Genomic DNA, 22,066 nt, shown 5'->3' with positions numbered 1-22,066 from the left:
TGGGGATGTAGTCGTGTGGGGCCTCTTGGAAAGATTAGGAAATGTTAGTGTTAAATCTAATAATTTCCAAAATTTTTGATGTCACCATTTTGAGAAGTCAAGGAAAGCTGTAAGTAATCCTTTAGATGGGGCAGAAATTGAAGAGTAAGTGGAAGCTATATTGAGACCACCTGTTTTAATTTAGGGACAAGATAATAACTTTCTCCCATGACTGATTTTTTGGAGCAGAGATTTTTAATACTCTTTCTTCCAAGGAGCCTCTTACCCCATCTAACTCTCCATATAGGGTCATTACAATCCATCTCATATTTATTAGTAATCAACCAATATCCAATACTGAATAACGTGCTGCTGTGTTAAAGTGTAAGCTGTGTTTCATTCCAGATCTCCATTGATCTTGCCTATGAAATCATATTCAGGTATTTAAACAAGTTGAGATAAACATAAAATGTGAAAAATTTCTCTTGCATCAGTGTTCATTTGGGCAAAGAGAGGCTGATTATGCAACTGTAAAATCATTTCCTGGTTCTTTTTTACAGTTCAAGTGAAAGACCTTTTGTGTTTTAATATACATAGACTAGCACACATATCATGGTTTTCTTCACTGGTAGCTGTTTTCCTGACTTTATAGAAGACTTTAAATAGAGTTTGATATTTTTTGCTCAGATAACCCGCAAAAGCAGATACCGGTTATAAACATGCTCCCACTGGATAGAGATAGCATTGGAGTATGAAGTATGTATTTCTTTTGTAGTAAGTGTTGAGTATACAAAAGGACCTGGTGTTTCTTAGAACTATTCATATGAACTCTGTCCTTCTTTATATTTGGGCTCTCAATTTTTAGTAAATAAACTAGATCAAAGAAAGATAAACTAGACAGAGCATCAACGGTTTAAACATTTTAAGACTTAGAAATGGATTTTTGTTTCTTGTCCTGAGTTTGTAAACGGTATTTGAACATCAGTCTTGCTGTTAACAAGCTGACTGGGGGTTAGTGCTCTTGACAGGATACAAAAAATGGCTAGTCCTCTTTCCTAGCCTCTCTAGCCTTCTATTCCCTTTCCCAGAGACTAGACCTTCAATCACCTGCTGGAGAAAACTTTTAGTCTTTAGAATAGATATGCTTACTCAGACTTACGGTTTTGTATCCCCCACACTAGCTCCATCATGGGAGTGATGTAGACTGGTGGGTCCCAGTCACTGATTAGACAGTGCTCTCTGACCTTGTTGCTGCCAAAATACCTGACCACAGCAACTGAGGGATGGAAGGTTTATTCTGGATTAATGTACCAGAAGTAGTCAGAGGTGGTGGGGAAGGCCTGGGGGCAGGAGCATGGGGCTGCTGGGAATACTCTATCAACAGGAAGAAATGAACAGTATATGCTTGTGCTCAGCTAGTTTTCTTCTTTTTATGCAACCCAAGACCCAGCCCAGGGAATGGTGCTGCCCACTTTTAGACTGGGTCTCTCCACCTTGACATAATGATGATAATCTGTTTAGACAAGCCCAAAGGCCTGTCTCCTAGATGATTCAAGGTTTTATTCGGTTGATAATTAATACTAACTATCACATTCTCTTATTTAGAAACTGAGTGAATGGAATCTTAGTTCAGGATTGTTAACCTGGTGCTCTGGTTACAATGAGTGAGTGATATTTCTTGGTCATTGGATGTGTGTAATTGAATTTTTACATTTACATGTTCCTCCATGTCAAAGTGTGAAGTGAGGACGTGTTTCCCCCAGACTTTGTGCATATATCCTTGTTTTGGTTTCAATAGCATTGGCTCTATAGATGTCTTAAACATACTTTTTTGAATATAGTATTTTTGTATTTTCTCAGAATAGTTAAAATGATACTAATAGAAAATAGTGATTCATATTTACTCATATTTTATTTTCTCAAGAAATTTCTTAATTGAACAAATAGGAATGATTTAGTCTAGGAACTAATTCTTTTTCAGACCTCTTAAATATACTTAATCTTTTTTTATATGGTAGAAATGCCAGGTGTCTTTGAAACAGTAGAGTGATTTGTGTGTGTATTTTAGTGAAAAAAAATTCTTTTACCTCATAAATTTGAATAATAATAAAAGGGTAAACATTCTGTACTCAGTGATATAGCAAACCATTGTGTTGAATCACCAGGTAAAAGAATTTCATAAGATGAAGGTTTTTTGTCAACAGCAGTCTTTGAAGTCATGGAAACCTGGCAAGAATAAAGTAGCTTGCTTCTTTTATAGATTCTCATAGTTGCATATTTGCAAAAACAGCAGTCCAGTTAGATTGTAAAATGTAAAATTTTAACTATTATACAACAAAGATGACTCAATCTGGAGAACACTTGGTTTTGCATAATAATGTCATATTTAGAATAATAAATTATATGGCTACCTGTGACAAGATCCAAATTATGGATTATAGTTTATACCCTGATTCAGGTGGGGAGTATATTGGATGGAAAGCTTTAGATTTGACTCTGGTAACAGACATATTATTTATTGGGTTTTAAAACATTTCTGTTCATCAAGTTTATTTTGTGTAAGAAGGCCCGGAGATTAGTGGGTTTTGTTATTTTTTTCCCACCATCATATTTGAGCATTGTAATGCATTCTTCACAGTGACTCAGTGTAGCACTCGGTCTCTCTGGGTAGGGTTATAGTAGATTATTTATTTTCTGATACTGTCCCTTCTCTGCTTCTTGGATCCCATTCTCTAGATTCTTTCCTTTCCTCAAATCTGTTTCCTCCAAAACACTGGACTATGCAGAAATGTCCTATACAGGTTTTTATGTGGTATTCTGGAAAACATAGCATTTGGCAGTGAAATCAAGTTGAAGAAAACACCCCATTGAACCAAGGAAGTTAACGAACAACTCAGAGGCATGCCTGAAGTCAAAGAAGACCAACTCAAGGAAATGTTTGATGCTGGTGTGTTCATAATGCATGGCCTCTATGTTTAGAACTCCATCCAGGAAAGTCATACAGAGATAAAGTGATAGTAGAGAGAGAGCAGCAAAGATGAAAAGATGACAAGAAAATGAAAAATATAAGAAACATTGAGTCTTTACTTTTGGTGTAATGACACTAATTTAGTGGTTTATAAACAATGCAGTTTCATTAACTTATACTTGTGTAGTTTGGAGTTAGATATGTATCACATTGGATGGTAATAACAGTGCTATCAGGGCTGTATTCCTTTGTGTTACTTCCAGTAGACATTCTTGGTTTATGTGCCTTTCCCATCCACCCACATTCCTACATATCTGACCCTCTTCTTTCATCTGTTAAGACAGCAACATTGCATGTGTCTGACTTTGTAGCCCCATATCCTAATGACAGTGTGGACCCATCAGTAACTTATTCCAGGTTCTGTGAATTAAAATTCGTACATCTTTGGCCCTAGTGGGTATAATACCATCTCTGGTATAAGTAAGTCAGAAGTTCACAATGTTTTATTCTCATTCAAATATATATTGTCACTACTGAATGGATTTGTTTCTTTAACACATGCTGTCAGTTTTAAATAAGACTTAACTAAAGTATTTGAAGACACTGCTTCATCAGCTTAAATAGCATACACATACACTTTTATGTTCATGGAACACGTCTTATAATTAGTACCTTACCAGACTGAGTTTTCCCCAAAAGCAAACAAGGTAGCTAGACTCTCTTATACTTATAGCAGTGGATTTCTATTGCTCAAACCCTAGAAATACCAGACACATGGGTATATATTTTAAGTTCCTAAAACATTGCTCTGCTGGCTTTGTGGAATTAGACAATGCAAAGTGCAGATGTGAAAGTGGGAACTTTCCATTCCTGAAGGTACATTCTTTTGTTTTCATGTGAAATAGTTTTTTTTCTTTATGATTGCAATTTGAAATTGTTCCTTCTTTGAGTGGTCGTATCTTACATAAAAAAAAAAATGCCTTTTGAATCTCTTGTTTGTTTTCAGCTAGTAAAATGTTTTTAACTCCAGGCCTGAATGATAAACGTTAATATATAAGACTGAATGGTGCCTTTCCATTCAGTAGATCCCGATTTACTCCAGATGTCCATCAGTGTTTACTTGCCTCAGCATCTTCTTGATCTTTGATGAACTGTGCCAACATCAGAAAAATCTACTTTTCTTTACATTTCATAATGGTGCTCTTATTTTTATCATCTATAGAATTGGGTCAACCTTTACATGAAGATCTTAGACTTTGCTTTTGAAAGGTAAAAATGTTACTATCCAGATATAAATATTTGACCATTGTATGTTAAAACCCTGTGACTATAAAGGTAAGCATTGTAATATTTAATAAGAGAATTACTTATTAATCATATAATCAAAGATTTGTCTGGGAAGAGTATGTAAGTTATACAGAATAAATATAAAATTTAATGGAGTCTTCAAGACTTCCAGTGAATCAAGATTGATAACTCTAGGAAGAAGCTTGCACTGAGAGAGAATAGAGCTGTGAACATGCTGAAATTGTAAAGGCAGGCATACCATTCGGTTAGGAAACAGAAAAGAATTCAGTGGCTAGGACAGACTATTCATAACTTTGTTAAAGAAGAGGCCCTAGAGAACTAGAGCCACATGAAGAAGACTGACATAGACCATGCAAAAAAATCTGCATCATGTAGATGAGGAACTACTGAAGATTTTAAAATAGAACAACACACAGCCAGATTAGCCCTTTAAAATATTAGTTCTCAAACCTTTCAAACACAAAATTCTCTAAAATTATTTAATTCTGTTATCATATAATTGAGGGTAACCTTGACAAACCTCTATGTTATTGATAACACTCTCCTTTAAAGGATTGTATATAAAGTTTCTTAGCTGCCCTAGGAACACATGGAGTATATAAAATGCTGTCATATGTAAACATATGTGCTAAATAAATCAAAATCATTCAAAATTCAGAAGATTAAGTTATCTATGAGCTACAAAATGTATTATTATCTGGACTTCCTAAGTATATCAATTTAGACAAAACATAATCCACAATCATGTATATTTGTTTTCTGTGATATCTTTAAATTTTGCCTATAGAAAGTTCATGAAAGCTTACAGTTTTATTTTGTTTAGAGGGCTGCTTGGCAGTATTTAGATGTTATAGTTTAGGAGTGGATAATGCAATCTCTAAACTAATGCTTAGCATTTCTTTTGATTAAAATTAACATGTAAGTGCCTATGATGAATTTGACTACTTGTGCTCCACTTTTAATATTGGCTCAAGTAATAATGAAATTATTTTCTGAATAATATTTCATATATATATATATATATATATATGAATTTATATTTCACTTATAAAGTGTTTTTCTTCCATTTCACTCGTGGAATGTCAGTCCACAGCTCAGAACACATTCCCTATAAAGAGTGAACTCTGTGGATAGATTTCATCCCCTTCCCCTCTCAAGGTAGCATGCTCAAGTTGGTCACTTACTGAGTCCCACGGGAACCATTTCTTCAGTTGCAGCTAATTGTACTTATTCCAGAGGGACATAAAGACAAGTTCTGACTGTATAGCTGAATACATAATCACAGTGCTTGCCATGTTAACTGCCATTTTACAAATGCCAACTGGTCAATAGTATCACTAATTTCATCATAATTTATAAAGGGTCAGTTCCTGTTATTTACATTTTAAAAATTCAGTAGTTCCATTAAATTACCATTTCTGGAGCTTTGCATAATCTGTGATTGATGTGACAGCCAGGGATGGACTGTCATTGGCATTCTAATGCCCTCATTGGGCATGAGATTTCTTCAGTGTTCATCTTTGCTTCTCTTTGTGAGTTGAAAGATGGACATGTTACCTTTACATAGTCTAAAAGCTTCTAAGACACACGTGGCCCCCAAGTTTTTAGACAGGGACTTCATAATAAGTTATGACACTTTTATTTTAAACTCTATATTGAGATATATAGTTCACAAACATAAGATTTGCCATTTTTAAAATGATACATTTGAATAGGTTTAGAATGTTACAGAATTGTACAACTGTTAACACTAATGATGAAATATTTTTTCTATTTCAACAAGAAATCTTTTCTCCATTGGAAATTATACTTTCTCTCTTCTACTGCTACACTATAAGCAACCCTCAATCTTTGAATCTCTCTATTGATTTTTCCTATTCTGAATATTTCATGTAAAGTGAGCAATAGCATTGATACAGTTGGTGCGCTCTTCTGCCTGCTGTTTTTCACTTAGCTTGTTTTCTAGGATCATCTGTGTTGTAACATGCATCAGCATTTGATTCATTTTTCTCACTAATATTCCATTATGTGGCTGTGTCTTGACTTTTCAGTCTGTGCATTATGGATTGGTTTCTCTTTTCAGTTGTTAAAATAATTCTGTTCTGAAGACACATGTGCATGTTTTGTACAGAGATCCTTCATTTCTCTTGAGTGTACACTTAGGAACAGAAAGAAATGTTGGTCATATGTGATCCTATGTTTGGGTTTTTGAGAGCAGTGACTGCTCTCTAACGCATGAGTTCACTCTTTTACTTTTCCAACCAGTGCATGGGGTTTCTAGTCTCTCTTCATGGTCATTGTTTTCCTTTTGATATAGCCAACCATACAGAGGTGAAGTAATGTGCCGTTGTTCTGAATTTCTATGATAAATAATGATATTGAATATCTTTTAATGTGCTTGTTACAAATTTGAAAATCCTTTGGAAACATGTCATTTCAAATATTTGATCACTGTAAAATTGGATAAATATTTTTTAATTGCTAAGTAGTAATTATCCTTCATATCATCTGAGTACAAAACTTTTATCCAATAATGGATTTGTAAATGTTCTCTTGTATTGTGTGGATTATCTTTGTACTGTTTTCCTCTTTGAAGCACATAGTATTTTAATTGTAGTTAAGTTTTTTGTTTACTTTGGATTTAGTCTCTAAGAAACAGTTATGTAGCTGAAAATCATGAAGTTTATCACAGATGTTTTTTCAAGTTTATTGTAATACTAGCCCTTGCATTTAGGGCTATGATTTATTTTTTGTTATCTTTATTCTGTGGTATGATATAAGCATTAAACTTTATTCTGTAATAGCAGTATTTATTTAAAAGCCATTCTTTCAAGTTATGACTCTTGAATTCTTATCTGTATTTATAAAAGGTCTTCAGGCTGGATAGATGGCTCTGTAGGGAAGAGTGCTTGCTGCTTTTGCAGAGTACTGAAGATCAGTTCCCAGCACCCATGCTGGGGGGCGTACTGTACCAGATTCAGAGGATTTGGTACACCCTCTGGCTTTCACAGGCACCCTCACTTACATGCCTGTTCTTGTCTGCATGCGTACTTGTGTGTGTGTGTGTGTGTGTGCACTGACCCACTCACTCACTCACCCCTATATACACACAATTTAAAAGAGTATTACCTAAAATTGTAGGATATTTATATTGATCATATTGGAATTGAAAAATTTATATTCTCAAATATATGGTTTTTAGTTTTCAGTTAGTATTATTAGAAAGCATCTTGGATTCACAAAAATTTGATTCTCATCTATATGAGAGTAATTTCAGTATAAACTAGAGAAAAATTCAGTTTGGTGCAAAATATATATGTAATAATATTATTTTGATATTAAATGAACACATGTATACATTGAACAAAAATGAATACATTACATATATATGGTTGTTTTCCATTATTACTGTTAATAAGTGTTTAGGAAATAATATGCACTTTAAAGTTTATGATTAAATACTATTATTTTATGAGTCAATGATACACAAATTGAAATAGCTGAAAGTTCATAATTTGAAATTAGTCTTTTATATTCATGTACGACTCTAGTGGGTCTCAACCTGTGACTCTCAACTCCTCTGATGGTCACATACCAGATATCCTGAATATCAGATATTTACATTACAATCTATAACAGTAGCAAAATTACAGTTGTGAAGTAGCAACAAATTAATTTTATGGTTGAGTATAGCTGGAAGCTTTTCTGTGTCCCGCCTGACAGTTCCCAATCCCGTCACCATATGGTAAATAATCACCATAACATGAGGAACTATATTAAAGGGTCGCAGCATTAGGAAGGTTGAGAACCAGTGCTCTAGAATGTAGTAGAACACCTCCCACTGCTTCTCAGATGACCTTTGCACATATATCAGGTCAAGTAAATTTCTGTAATGATTTCCTGTTATGGACCATTTCCTAGCCATTGTTATGGAACTATGTCTTATGAAAATGCATTATTTTCTAAATTTTCTGGGGAAGTTAAATCAGTTTTAGGTTAAATAGATAACAGTTAGAAACCAGGAATCAAGGAATGAAACAAGAAGAACCATACAAAACTCCAAATAGTCTCATCTTTTTTGTTTCATTTTAATTTTTAAATTATTTTTTGCTCATATGTGTGTATATGTCACATGTTTGTATTTGTATGTATGTGTGGGTGTATCTGGAGGCCCGGGCCCTCCATTAAGTGTCTCCCTTAATTATCTCCACATAATATAATGAGATAGGGTTGGGCACTAGAGCCCAGAGCTCACCCACTTGACTAATCCAGCTAGCCAGCTTGCTTCAGGGATAGCCACTCTGTTCTCGAGCACTGAGATTTCCAGTGGCCCCTCTCCTCCCTGGCATTTAATACGTCCTGGAAACCTGAACGCTGGTCCTTATATTTGCACGGCAAGCTCTTTATCGCTGGACTCTTTCTCCAGCCCCTTCAACGTGTCTTGTTTTTAGTCAATTAGGTAACTGGAAATCATCCATTTAATTTGTCCATATAGTCTCATCTTAAATTACAGTAAGAAAAATCAAGCAAGAGTGTAAGTTTTGGTGACTGGAATTGAATTTGCCAGGAATGCAGCTCAGCTTCTGAGGCCTTGCTTCGGGAAACGTCTCTTGTTTGGCCGGTTTCCAGAGTTTAGACTTGGCAGCATCAAGGACACAGTGTAAGGTGTGTGTTCTTGATTGAACATGTGGAAAAAGGTGTTTTGATTTGTGGTTTGTTTCCTTTTACTTTGTTTTTCTTGGTTTGAGTTATTTGCTTCTGGCAATGAACTTGGGTTATGAACAAGGCTTTTTGTTACAGAGGGCACAATTATAATGAGAAAATGTTTTACATGGTTTTATTTGTGTAATTTAGACATAAAGTAAATCAAGATTCATAAGCTGTGGATTTTTAATCTAACTTATTTGTTACATAAAATTGTGTTGTTATGTACTGACTTATTACCACATTTAGCATGTAGTCTCTTGATGCTTGGTACATTATTATACTTTAGTAGATTACAATATTTTGGTAATTACTTATTGGCTTTAATCAATGTTGCAATATATTAATTAGTGAACATAAAATTAGCTATACAGCATTACATTTACTGTTCCTTAGTATAGTGACACATTGCTTCAAAGAGTTATGGAGAGGAAACAGCATGAAGTCAGCCTCTTACCCGTTGGACCCCCCTTTTCCTTTCTCTCTCCTGATTCACGCTTGTCGGTTATTCCAGTGGAAAGCTGAGCCTCTGAAGTCGGCCAGGCTTTCTTTACCAAACCTGTCCCCATGTTTACTTTCTGGTCTCATCTTTGCCCTTGTACCCATTCGTTTGTTCCAGGCTTAGCCCACACTCTTTGAACATTTCCAGGCTCATCCCCCACCCCATTTCAGAAAGCTTGAACTTGCTGTTCTAGTCTATTTCTTTTGCACTGCATTAAAATGTCACCATCTATGTGTATTAAAAGGTCACTTTTCAGTTAGAAGGTCTGCCATCAACACTGTATCATTCTCTATCTTGTAGTATTAATGAGTTTTTAATAAGTCATATATTTGGTACTTACCTTGCTTATTATGGTTGTCACCAACAAGAATGTGAGATATAATTGTGGTTTTATTGTGGAATGTGCCACCAAACCTCATGTATTTGAACACTTGGTGCTTTGTGAGGAGGCTGTAGAGTCTTTGGGAGTTGAGGTTTAGTGGAAGAAGTAACTCAGTGGGCCACAGGATGTGTAGGTGAGCCCTGCTTCCTGCCCTGTCTGTCTTTCCTGGGTCCATGGAGATGGAAGCCAGCAGCATCCTGCCCCCGCTGTCACACTGTGACATGCACCTCCCACCATGCCTGCAGGGCTGCAGTGGACTGTGTCCATAATAGTGAACCAAGGGAAGTCCTTCCTACCTTAAGTCATTTCTTGAGAGGTAGTTTGGTCAGAGCAAGACAAGCAAGTAAATGCAGTATGTGATGGCTGTGTTTTTACTCAGTCTCCATTAACTAGTCTTTGGTTACTAATAAGTGAGTGATGAGTGAATTCATAATCATTTGTAAAGTACATACTAAGAGTTAAATATTTCTAGATAGTGATGATACTAAATGCTGTGCACAGTTCTTGCTTTGATACATACAGTTTAATAAAGAAAACATAATTACAGCAGCCATTTTATTACAATAGCGTGTAATAAAAACATGTAACAAAATGTTGTATTGACCTAAATCAGAGTATAGTGTATTCATGAAATGCTTCCTGGAAAATGATTAGCAGTTAGGATAGCCTTGGATGTTGATATATTCATATGTGCATGTAAGCAAGACCATAGCTCAATGTCTTGAAACCACAAAGTTTATTTCTTACATGGGCAATATGCCCAAAATGGATTATTAGGAAAGCTTAAGTGCCCCCAACACTTGAACATACCCAGTGATCACTGCAGCAGTGAAAGAGACAAGCTGCTTGGGAGCTGAATTTCGAGTTTCACTAGTCAAAGCAAATGACTCGCTTCCAGATGTTAGGGCTGCTGAGTACAGCACCACCTCCTAACAGGAGGAAGGGTGGAGGAGAGGAGAGGCAGGTTAATAGTAGACATAGCTTTTCACCATTTTGGGTGCGGTGTGTATTGTGTGTATGGGGGAGCTCATGGACCAAAGAATGTGCATGGAAGTCAGAGGACAATCTGCAGGAGTCAGTTCTCTCCTTCTTATATGTGTCCTGGGGGTAGAAGCCAGGTCATCAGGCATGATGGCAGTGTCTGTTTCTACTAATCTACCTCACCAGCCCTTTTCTCCTGCTTTGAAGGAAGAACATTAGATTAGTAGGTAAAGAAGAATTTAAAAACCTAAAAATCCTATTCTAAGAAAGAGAGAATATAAGCACAAATAGTAAACTGTTCTGTACGTTGATAAATTCAGAGTTGTATATAACTCAAAATAGTTGGAACACAGTATGTGTGTATGTGTGTATATGCATGTATGTGTGTGTACACGTGTGTGTGTGTACATGTGTGTGTGTACGTGTGTGTACATGTGTGTGTGTACGTACATGTGTGTATGTAAGTGTGTGTGGGCTGGTGGGAGCTAAAAAGGAAAAAAAGATTGTTGAGAAAGGAAAAGCCAGACTACACTAAACTACACTTACAGATAAAGATAAACATTGAACTATAACCCCAGGGGATCTTAACTAACTTTAAGTATGTAAAGCTTATTCTAGAAGTGCTATAGAGATGGATTTGAGGGGAGGGAGCTGGCGTTAGGAAAATCAGTTACAATATGAATTTAGTGAGCAGATGATGTCTCTGGTTGGACATCGGCAGTGAAGATAGAAAGGAGGGGACAGAGGTAGAAAGAGTGAGACTGTCTGGGGACATCTGAGCACAGCAGACAGCTTGACAGAGGACAGGGTGCTGTTTGCTTTGAGATCCAAACAGAGGCATAACTGCAGACAGACTGTTTCTGAGGATGTGTCTGTGAATTGATGTGTGTGGAAAAGAATGAATTATGGCAAGCTTGCAAAGTGAGTGATTACTGCTTGCTGTACATTTGTTTGACCAGGGGAACAAGCCCATGTGTCTAGACTGAGTGAAGGTGGCTGGGGATTTGAGAGGCGTGAGCATGGGGATAAGTATGGAGTGGAATGGAAGGCATCAGAACAGAGGCACAGAATTACAGCACAATATTAGGCATTTACTAAGCTCGATTGCACAGTTTACTGCAGAAACTGCCCTAGAAAGCTCAGCATTCTTTACATTGTTGTGAGGTCAGCAAAATTTGGAGATATATTCCTTAAAAGAATTCTGCGTGGTTTCTCTGAGAATCACTCATGAGATGCAGTCTAGCTCATGGACTAGACTCATGAATCTTTCATCATGTAATAATAAAATTTCTTCAAAGAAAATTTTTGGAAACTTAAATAATTACATAGTGCTTTATAGAAGCATTTTTATGTGAGTCTTTTATTATAAAACTTCTTTGTGATCGGTTTTAGGATTACAGGAAATTAGAGAGAATGATATAGAGATTTCCCATGTATTTCTTGTCCCAGCACACATGTAGTCTCATCTGTGATCCACATCCCACAGCACAGTGGTGTGTGTGTGTGTGTGTGTGTGTGTGTGTGTGTGTGTGTGTGTGCATGTGCGCACGTGCGGTAGCCTAAGGAGTGCACAGTGGCTCACTCCAAGCTCACTGCTCTGTAGGCTTCACTGTTGGTACCATCTCTGTCCCTATGTATAGGGACATGTGTCCCCAGAATATATTTACAGCTCTGGGAGTCTCCTGTGTCTTCATCCTTCCAGGACTCACGACTCCTAGACACCACCACTTTGCCTATATCTGTCTCCATAATTTTGCTTTTCCTGCTGAATATAATACAGCTAGAGTAATAGAATTTGTGGAATACTGAAAAAAATCCATATTGGCTGTTTGTGTTTCTACTTCTGAATACTCTTTATTATGTTCATTAGCTCATGTACTGGCAGACAGATTGTTTTGTGTTTTTAATTTTCGGAGTTATTTATATATTCTATATTTAACCCATCTCTAAAGTATAGCTGGAAGAGATTTTCATTCATCCTATAGGCTGCCTGTTCACACTGCTGATAGTTTCTTTGCTGTTCAGCTCTAAATTTCATTTAAACCTTAGGGTTATTTGCTGTGTGATTGGAGTCATCTTAAAGAAAGTTTGTCCTGCCTTTATATCTTGAAGTGTTTTCCTTAAGAAGTTTCAGGGCTTAAGGTCCTATACTGAGGTTTTTGATCCACTGGAAGGTTATTTTTGTGCAGGATTAGAGATAAGTATCTAATGTCTTCTGCATTTGAATCTGTCCAGTTTTCCTGGCTTCACTTATCAACAAGGCTGTCTTTTGTTCTTATGTATATTTTTGGTATATTTGACCAGAATTAAGTGCTTAGCTATCAAGGAAATGCAAAGTAAAATTGCTTTGAGAATCCATTTCACTCCTCTCAGAAAAGCTATCATCAGCAAAACGGCACATGCTAGTGAGGATGTGGTGTCAGAGGAACCCTTATACACTGTTGGTGTGAGTGTAAACTAGTATAGACACTATGGAAATCAATATGGAGGTTTCTCTATATACTAAAAGTAGAAATATCATGGGACCCAGATATACCTCTCCTGTATACATGCTCAAAGGACTGTCAGTCCTACCATAGAGACCCTTGCACATCCATCTTGACTGCTCACCTGTTCATATTAGTTAATAGAACCAATGTATATGTCTATGAAGAGATTAATGGGTAAAGAATATATGGTAGATCTACACCATGTAATTTTATTCAGTTATAAAGAAAAATTAAATTATGACATTTGTAGAAAAATGGATCAAACTGACAGTTATCGTGTTAAATACAGCTAGCCAGATTCAGAGAAACAAATATAACATGTTTTTTCTCATATGTAGCAGAAACAGAGTAAGGTGAGGGGGAGTTAGAGGGGGATTAATAAGAACAAAGTGTGCATGTACATGAAATAGCTGTGATGAAACCCATTACTTGGTGTGCTAATTAAAAATAATAAAAAGAGTAATAGCTTTTTTAATACTAGTTTCTTTCACCAAGTAGTTGGTTTCTGTTCAGTTGTTTTGTGTTTGGTTTTATATATATATATATACATATATATATAGTATTATATATATAGTATTATATAAATATATATAGTATTATACTTCTTTGTGTGAAAGTGTCATATTTTGAAAATTCACCTATTGATGGATATATTCGTTGCTTCTAAGTTAGGTGCAGGTTTTTGTGTGAACATAAATCTTCAGCTTCTTTTAGTAGATACCAAATGTTGTAATTGCTGGTTCAATGGTAAGTATATGATTAAGTTTACAAGAAAATGCCCAACAGTGACTTCAGTTCTGCTTTCATGCCAGCAGTGAGAGCTTGTGCTGAATCACCAGAGAAGGCTCGTCCCTGGGAGCGGCCACTCTCCCACTCTCAGCAGTCAACAGCTGCCTACAGTTCCTTGTTCAGGAATGTGACCCCATTGGATTTTACCATTTCCTGTTAGCATGTCTACTGATATTACCATTGTTCAGATCTTCTTTATAGCGCTATTCCTGTGAAATCCTCTTTTCCAGCAGATTTCCTAGTGTTCTGGCTCTTACAGTCTTTAAGCCAACTCTTGTGCATTGTTCCCTGAGTGATAGATGGAGTTGTGATGTAGATGTGTCCATGGGCTGGGCTTCCCCATGATCTGTCGATCTCTGCATTGTTTCCAATTGTAGTTGTCTATGGTAGTCTCCATTTGTTGTAAAAAGAAGTTTCTGTAGTGAGGGACGATAGTTACACTTATCTGTGGGTTTAAGGAGAAGGTTTGGAATGTAGTTAGGAATTATGTTGGCTAACAAAGGGGCAGTAGTATATTCTCTCCTAAGGTCCATGACCTCACCAGCCCTGAAACATTGGCTAGGTTTCTAGTACCAGCCATGATTTCTCTCCTCTTGAGTGGGCTTGAAATCCAATTAGACAGCAGCTGGCTTTCACCAACATGTGAGTGCCACTTACCACATCTTTATGGATATCTTGTCATGCTGGTCATTGTTATACTTCATAGTTGTCACAGCTGGTTGGGACAATTAATTGCTTTCCTCTCTTAGCAGCTTGCTTAATATTTTCTGGTATGATGGAAGCTGGACCACAAGAAGAAGGAGGCTTTAGGATTAAATTCAACGTGAATCTTCAGAGTTCTGTTTTCTGTTTCTTCAGCAATAGACACTTCTTTTCAGCCTCTGGGAGGCAACTTAGGGCAATAGCCATAGTTAAACTGTTTTGGGAGTCACTTGAACTATTCTGACCAACCATTCAAAAGGAGGGTTTTCTTGCCTGGCACTGATTTTTTGTTAGTCATTTGTTCTTGTGAGGAGCATTGTCACCCTTAGTGGCATCATTTGCATATGTGCATGTTTGTAAACATACATTATATATGTATACATGTATATTATATGAATAAACTTGCATAAGATTTTAATTACATACAAAATAATGAGATTGCTTAAGGTTTTATCGAACAACCTTGGTATTATTTGTCCCTCATCTCTTCTCCTTCCTTAATGACCTCCCCTCATCTCTACTTGGATCCCCAGTCCCTGGTTTTCTGTGTCCTGCTTCATATCAGTCATATCATATCATATATCATATCATGTCATATCATCTGCTTCTTGCTATTCCCCCCTCAAGCCACTCTCCATGGTCCCTTTATATTTCCCTCCTCTTTGTGTTTACCCTATATTGTATATTCACATCTGAAGATTTACAGCTAGGAAATGAGGGTTCCCTTTTCCCAACAACCTCACCAGCCATCATTTTTTTGTCAACTGTTTTGTTGATCATAACTATTCTGACCAGTATAAGGTAGGATATCAAAGTTATTTTAATTTGCAGATCCCTAATTGCTAAGGATGATGAAAACTTTTGAGGTATTTCTTATCTATTTTTATTTCTTCTGTTGAAATCTCTCCTTTTATGTCCCTAGTTATCTTTTAAAGAGTCATATGTTTCCTTGGATTTTTTTTTATTGTTGTTATTCTTTGTACATTAAGAAATATATTCATCTTCTGTCAGATATATAGTTGTCAAATATTCTCTTTCATGCAGTGGGTTTCTTTTTTACTTGATCGATTGTTTCCTTATTGTTCAGAAGCTTTTTAGTTTTATGAGGTCACATTTGTCAACTGTTGGCCTTAATTCTTAGGCAAATGTAGTTCTGTTCAGAAAGTCTATTCCTATGCCTATATGCTGTAGAGTATTGAGTATACTTTGTTTTGTCAGTTTTATCATTTCAGGCTCTAAATTGAGGTATTTTATTTTGTGGCACTAATTTTTGTACAGGGAAATTGATAGATAGGAGTCTAATTTCATTCTTCTGTCCGTGAACACCAGTTTTCGCAGCACCATTTGGTGATGCTGCTGTCCTTTCTCCAGTGTATGTGTCTTGACACTGTCCACTATCAGATGGTTGGAGTTATGAGTACTCATGTTTGGGTCTTCTATTTCGTTTTATTGGTCTACATGTCTATTTCTGTGCCAGTCCCACTACTGTAGCTCTACAATATATCTTAAAGCTAGGAATGAAATTTTTTCTACTATTATTCTTTTTGCTCAGTATTGCTTTGACCTTCTGGCGTCTTTTAGGTCCCATATGAATTTTAGGATTTTTTTAATAGTTCTGTGAAGAATGTTGTGGTATTTTGATTGGTATTGCGTTGAATCTATGAATTGCTTTTGATAAGTGGTCATTTTCACAATCTTAATTCTGCCATAAACACACATTTTTTTCATTTTTCTAGTGTCTTTGTCTAGTGATTTGAAATTTTGATGGTGGATGTATTTCTCCTCCTTGGTTATGTTTATTCCCGGTTATTTTATCATCCTTGAGGCTGTTATAAATGGGAGTGGCCGTGACCTCTTTCTTGTGTGTGTGTTGGCGGGAGAGAAAGGCTACTGATAGTTGTAAGTTGATTTGTACCTTGTCACTTGCTGATATTGTTGATTCTTCCTAGAAGATTTCTGGTGAAATTTTTGTGATCTCTTATATATAGTATCGTGTCATATGTGAATAGGGGGAGTAGACTTTTTCTTTTCATATTTCTATTCCTTTAATTTCCTTCTCTTGCCATATTGCTCCAGATTCCATGTCTAAAACCAGTAAAGATAGTGGATAGCCCTATCTCATTCCTAATTTCAATGGATGGCTTCAAGTTTTTCTCCACTGAAGACAACATTTGCTGTGAGTTTATCATATATGTCCTTTATTGTGTTGAGGCATGTTCCTGCCACTCATTTCCAATCTAGGGTTTTTATCATGAAGACATGTTGGATTTTGTGGAAGGCTTTTCTGCATCTACTGAGATCATCATATGATTTTTTTTTAAGTTCATTTATATAATTTATAATGTTTACTGATGTGTATTGAACTAATCATCCTTGTATTTCTGGGATTAAGCTAACTGTATCATGATGACTAAATTTGATATGCACCTGTATTTAGTTTGCTAGTATTTTATTGAATATTTTTGCATCTAAGATCATTAGGGATATTGGTTTGTAGTTTTTGTTTGTTTTGTTACTATCAACTTTATCCATTAAAATTTTTAGCCTATTAGTCATACTTACTTTAAATTCCTTGCCACTTTAGTAGTTCAGGTTTGCAATCTCAGTATTTAGGAGGTGGCAGGAAGAATTAATACTGTGAGTTTAAGATCAGCATGGGCTACAAAGTGAGTTCAAGGCCAGCTTTAGCTACATGGTAAGACCTTGTCTCAATAAAACAAGAAAGGGTACAACAAGCAACAGCCAAGCAAATAAAATAAAACACTCTGGGGATTCCAATATCATTGCTATGTTTGGTTTTGGTGTTTACTTATCTCTTTAAATTGTTCTTGTTTAGTTCTTCGTTTTTGCTTTTGCTTTTATCTTTTTGTGTACTTATATATTAAGCTAGATGTAATACACTCTATGGAAGGAACTCTTGCTAAATAGGCCTTTAGTACAATATCCTTTCTCCTTTTCATATATTGGATATGTTCTAAGACCAATAGTGGGTACTGAAACTGGGTAATACCAAGCTGTACATATACTGTGCATTTCCTATATATACATCTCTCTAAACTTAATTTATAAATTAGGAACAGTAAATGGTTAATAACAATAACCAACAACAAAATAGAGCAGTTAAATCAGATAGGATAGTAATATATTAAAACTTATGTGACCTCTCTATCACCCTCTTACTCAAAATATCTCATTGTTCTTACACTTTTCTCTAACAAGAGGTACTTTGAAATGTATAATTAGTATGTATGAGCTAATAGCACAATTACTTTTATGGTTTGTCATCATTATTAAATAAAATAAGGATATTTGTGTACACAGAGATAGTAAGATAATTCATTACTAAGGGACCAATGGAATGGTAAAATATACAATATAGATACACTGAGCAAATCATGGCTTAGGCAGAACTGAGTAGGACAATATGAGATTTCATCACACTTCACAGAACTATGGGCATCTTAGTACTTACAATTGACTATGTAACTGAAACATTCAGAAGTTGAACTGTGGGTAAGAAGCTTGAGGCTGCCTGGATGTGATGGTAGCACGTGGGGGAGGGGGCATCATTCTGCATTCTTATAATTGGAACTTTCTTTTAGTGAGTGTATGCTCCTGAATTGGGTTCTCATAGCTATTCCTTCACGTTCGTGTTTGTTTCTGTTTTCTTCCACTATAATAGGCTGGACATAACAGAATGGTTGTAGTGACCTGGAGTTAGTTATTTCCCTTTGCTCATCTGAAGTCTGGAGTAGAATTGCTTGATTCTTCCCCCAATATCAGTTAGGTGCTAGTTAACTAGCACCTTGAGAGAACAGAACTTGTGAAGAACAGAATTCTCTGACGTATGTCAAATTAGCAGCCTGCCACGAGGAGTGGAGCCATCTTTCTTTTGTATTTGCTCGGAGAACCTAATTAACCTCCTTGAAATGAAACTCACAAATGTTCACCAATGCTTTTACAATGAGGGATGCTATTTACCAGTCTTGTGTTTCTTCTATTTTCCTCCAAGTTAGTTTCAGTATTACCATAGTGGGTATCCCTGTCTGTGACCAGGCTTTGTACACCACTCTGAACCTTGTGTTTGGTAGGCCAGCGTGTATTTATCTTTTTAGTACTTTTGTGAATTAATAATGTAGTTTATGAACTTCATTATTAAAATAGTGATGTGGTATAGTGAAAAGCTTAAACATTGAATTGGAAGATCAATGATAGAGAAAGAAAAAATTTAAGGGTGAAAGAGAAAATATCATAAAAAATACTGTGCTTTCCCTAGTGAGATTCCATCGGAGAAACTAGTTTTTCATTTGCAAGTGGTTATCATTGGAGATACTTCTAGTTTAGAGATGGAGGCATGTGTCCACTTTTCCTTTCAGCTCTAGGACCCCATCTGGTGCAGATCTATGTAGGCTCTTAGTATGTGACCTTGGTCTCTGTGAGTTCATATGTACATCAGCCATGCTGTGTGCAGGCTCCTTGGTGTCTTCCATTCCCTCTCGCTTTTATAATCTTTCTGCCCCATATTCCACAGGGTTTCCTGAGCCCCAAGGGGAGGGATTTCATGGAAACAACCCCTTTAGAGACGTGTTCCAGCATCTCTAACTCTCTCCATATTGTCTGGTGCAGGTTTCTGTATTCCCATTTGCTGTAGGAGGATGCTTCTCTGTTGATACCTGAGCAAGGCATTGATCTATGAGTATAGCAGAATGTCATTAGGAGTCATTTATTGCTATGTTACTTTAGTAGAACAGTAGTATTTGTCTTTATTCCAAGTCCTGTTCCATCTTGTTCTACTCTTAAGGATAGGCCACATGCCCAGGAGTAGATGGCCAGAAAACAAACTCAATGGCATCTTTGACGAATCCTGTCTTATAAATGTTATGTCAGGACTTTTTCTTTCAAATTTTATCTTTATTCATTCATTCATTCATTTATTTATTTCTTCTCTCTCATTCTCTCTCTCTTATCCTACAGGTCCTTTATGCATATATTATGGCTTCCTGTTTTGTGATTCTATGCAATTTCTGCATCTGTTTCTGTTTCTTGTGCTTTTTTCCTCCTGTTTGTTTGTTTTGTCATATTTCTCTGTGTTTTTTAATTATCTCTTATTATATTTCATTGTATTGTTATCCTTTAGAAGCCGGTTTCTTTCCTATTGAGAGAGAGAGAAAGGGAGTGGATCCAGATGGGAGGGGAGGTGGTGAGGAACTGGGAGAAGTAGAAGGAGATGAAAGCATAATCAGGATATATTATATGAAAAAAATCTAATTTCAGTAAAAGAAGAAGAAAGAAGAAAATAATATTGTGTAAGAGAGACAAAGGCAGGCTTCTGCATAGGACAGAGCCTGTGTTAGGAGAAAGTCCCATTCTGTTGAAGTCTTTGTTTTCATGCTGTGCTAGATGACATGCAAGTCTTTGAAATAAACTTTGATAACTTTGGAAAAAGTAGAGGTAACAAAAGTGAGACAAAATTAAAAAAAATGACATATTAAAGAAAAATAAATTGTAACTACAGATTATAAATGTGACCGGTACACGAAAAATTTGCAAGGTAACCTTTTTCCTTGATTGATTTATGTAGTTCCTACATGGATAAAAGTTACTTATTTTCACGAAATCTTTTTTTTTTTTTTTTTTTTTTTTTTTTTTTGTGATCTGAGCTACCAAACACAAGTGGAAAGACTAGGGCTGAAAATAATCCATAGGCCTTTTACTACATTCATTTTTAAATGCTTTATTTGAAAGGAATGCCCTGGTTTGTGATTTTCATGGTTTTCCCTGTTTAGAAAAAGGCAGATGGTATGAAAACTGGACTCCCTTATTTAAAGGGAGTGTTGATATTTATAACCAAGCTTATCTCCAGCAAGATTTGTTTTTTGCAGCTGTTCCAGGTTGGAAAAAAAAATATTATATTAAAGTCCTGGCTTGCTGTGCTTTCCACATTTAGGGGGGAAATTTTCAAAATGTGAAAAAGTGCTGTTTAATTTTAAACACGAATGCGATGTAAACTGTGAGATTTATGTCTAAATGTGAATTTTCTGTTTGTGTGCTGTGATACTACTCTTTTTGTTTCACTGGTGTACTTCCTCGATACATCACACTTAAGAAATAATTTTCTCATTTTGCACATATCATCAAAGCATTCGAGGAAGTCAGTAGACGTTTTTTAAGAGTTAGATTATATCATTAAACAAACCATCCTTTTCACTGGGAAATTAACTTTGCTTTCTCTTATAGTTATTTAAGATAAATATATTTATCTTTATCTTTTACTATTTGCTTCTTTTTTTAATTATAAATGGTACTGTTTATCCTTTGGAATACCTTAGATACTTTTGATTATAATTTGGTTGAGAATTAACTGCCTTTTATACTCCAAACAATACATGAGGCTATCTCAGTGGGTACATGTTGTCATTAAAGACTGAATTTCCATGCCTATGTATGTATATTATCTGTGAACATAGGTATGTCTGTATTCATACTAACACACACATAATATTATGTAAAAATGTCTTTGTAATTAATATGATGTGAATAAATATATTGATTATTTCATGAATGTGGCAATATGCTTGTCAAATGCAAGTAGACTCTACTATTTACACAGAGATTATTTTCTAGAATATGAAAGATTATACAAATTTTGATTGAGTAAAATTCATTTTTTCTTTTTAATTTTAAAACATGAAATTTTATTTTAAAGTTTCTGTTCCTTCTTTGGCAAAAGTCAGTTTCACTATTCATTTAGAAATCATGAAAATCAGGATATTGCTTAAATCTACAAAACAGACAATTGCTAGAAGCCACAGTTTCATTATCTCCAGAGATGCTTTTTACTGTTTGATGAATAAATCCTATAAACATGAATCTTCAGCTCAGTAAGTGACAACTTATTACTTATCTCTTTAGTCAGAGTACTTGAGTATATTTAGTTTATTAGCACAGACTGTTCTATATCTGTATTATACTGTTTTTACTCTCTATAAAAGCTTCATGGTTCCAACTGGAAAAGAGAAGAAGGCAAATCCCTGTGAGCATGTTGTCTGACTTTTCTGGCATGTCCTTATTGTAGTATGATACTGTATTACACATATATTATTCTTTGCTTGTATAAGTATTTATTTTGTGAGTTTAGAAAAATTTAAAAGAAAATTTCAAATTTGTGAAAATGGGTAACAATTAATTGAAACACCTAATATTCTATAATTTTTTCCTGACCATGTAATGAAACTCATAATCCTGTAAAAGGTAAATGACTT

General features: G+C 35.6%; 1 protein-coding gene across 4 annotated transcripts in view; it reads left to right on the top strand.

Annotated features, from left to right (window-relative positions):
* The window catches only part of Triqk (triple QxxK/R motif containing), a 73,056-nt gene that overhangs the window by 1,480 nt on the left and 49,510 nt on the right, over positions 1 to 22,066 (top strand). For 2 of the 4 annotated variants that reach the window (XM_028871603.2, XM_028871602.2), the window contains exon 2: positions 16,881 to 16,980. The exons of the other annotated variants lie outside the window; for them this stretch is intronic. In XM_028871603.2, coding sequence (XP_028727436.1) covers positions 16,942 to 16,980 — 39 coding nt within the window. In that variant the 5' untranslated portion in view covers positions 16,881 to 16,941. The remainder of the gene's footprint in view (positions 1 to 16,880; positions 16,981 to 22,066) is intronic. 4 annotated transcript variants of the gene reach the window in all.

This window comes from Peromyscus leucopus, chromosome 2, assembly GCF_004664715.2.
Source record: "Peromyscus leucopus breed LL Stock chromosome 2, UCI_PerLeu_2.1, whole genome shotgun sequence".
Taxonomy (NCBI): Eukaryota; Metazoa; Chordata; class Mammalia; order Rodentia; family Cricetidae; genus Peromyscus; species Peromyscus leucopus.
Note: the sequence above shows the minus strand (reverse complement) of the source record. Positions and strands in the feature narration are given on the sequence as shown.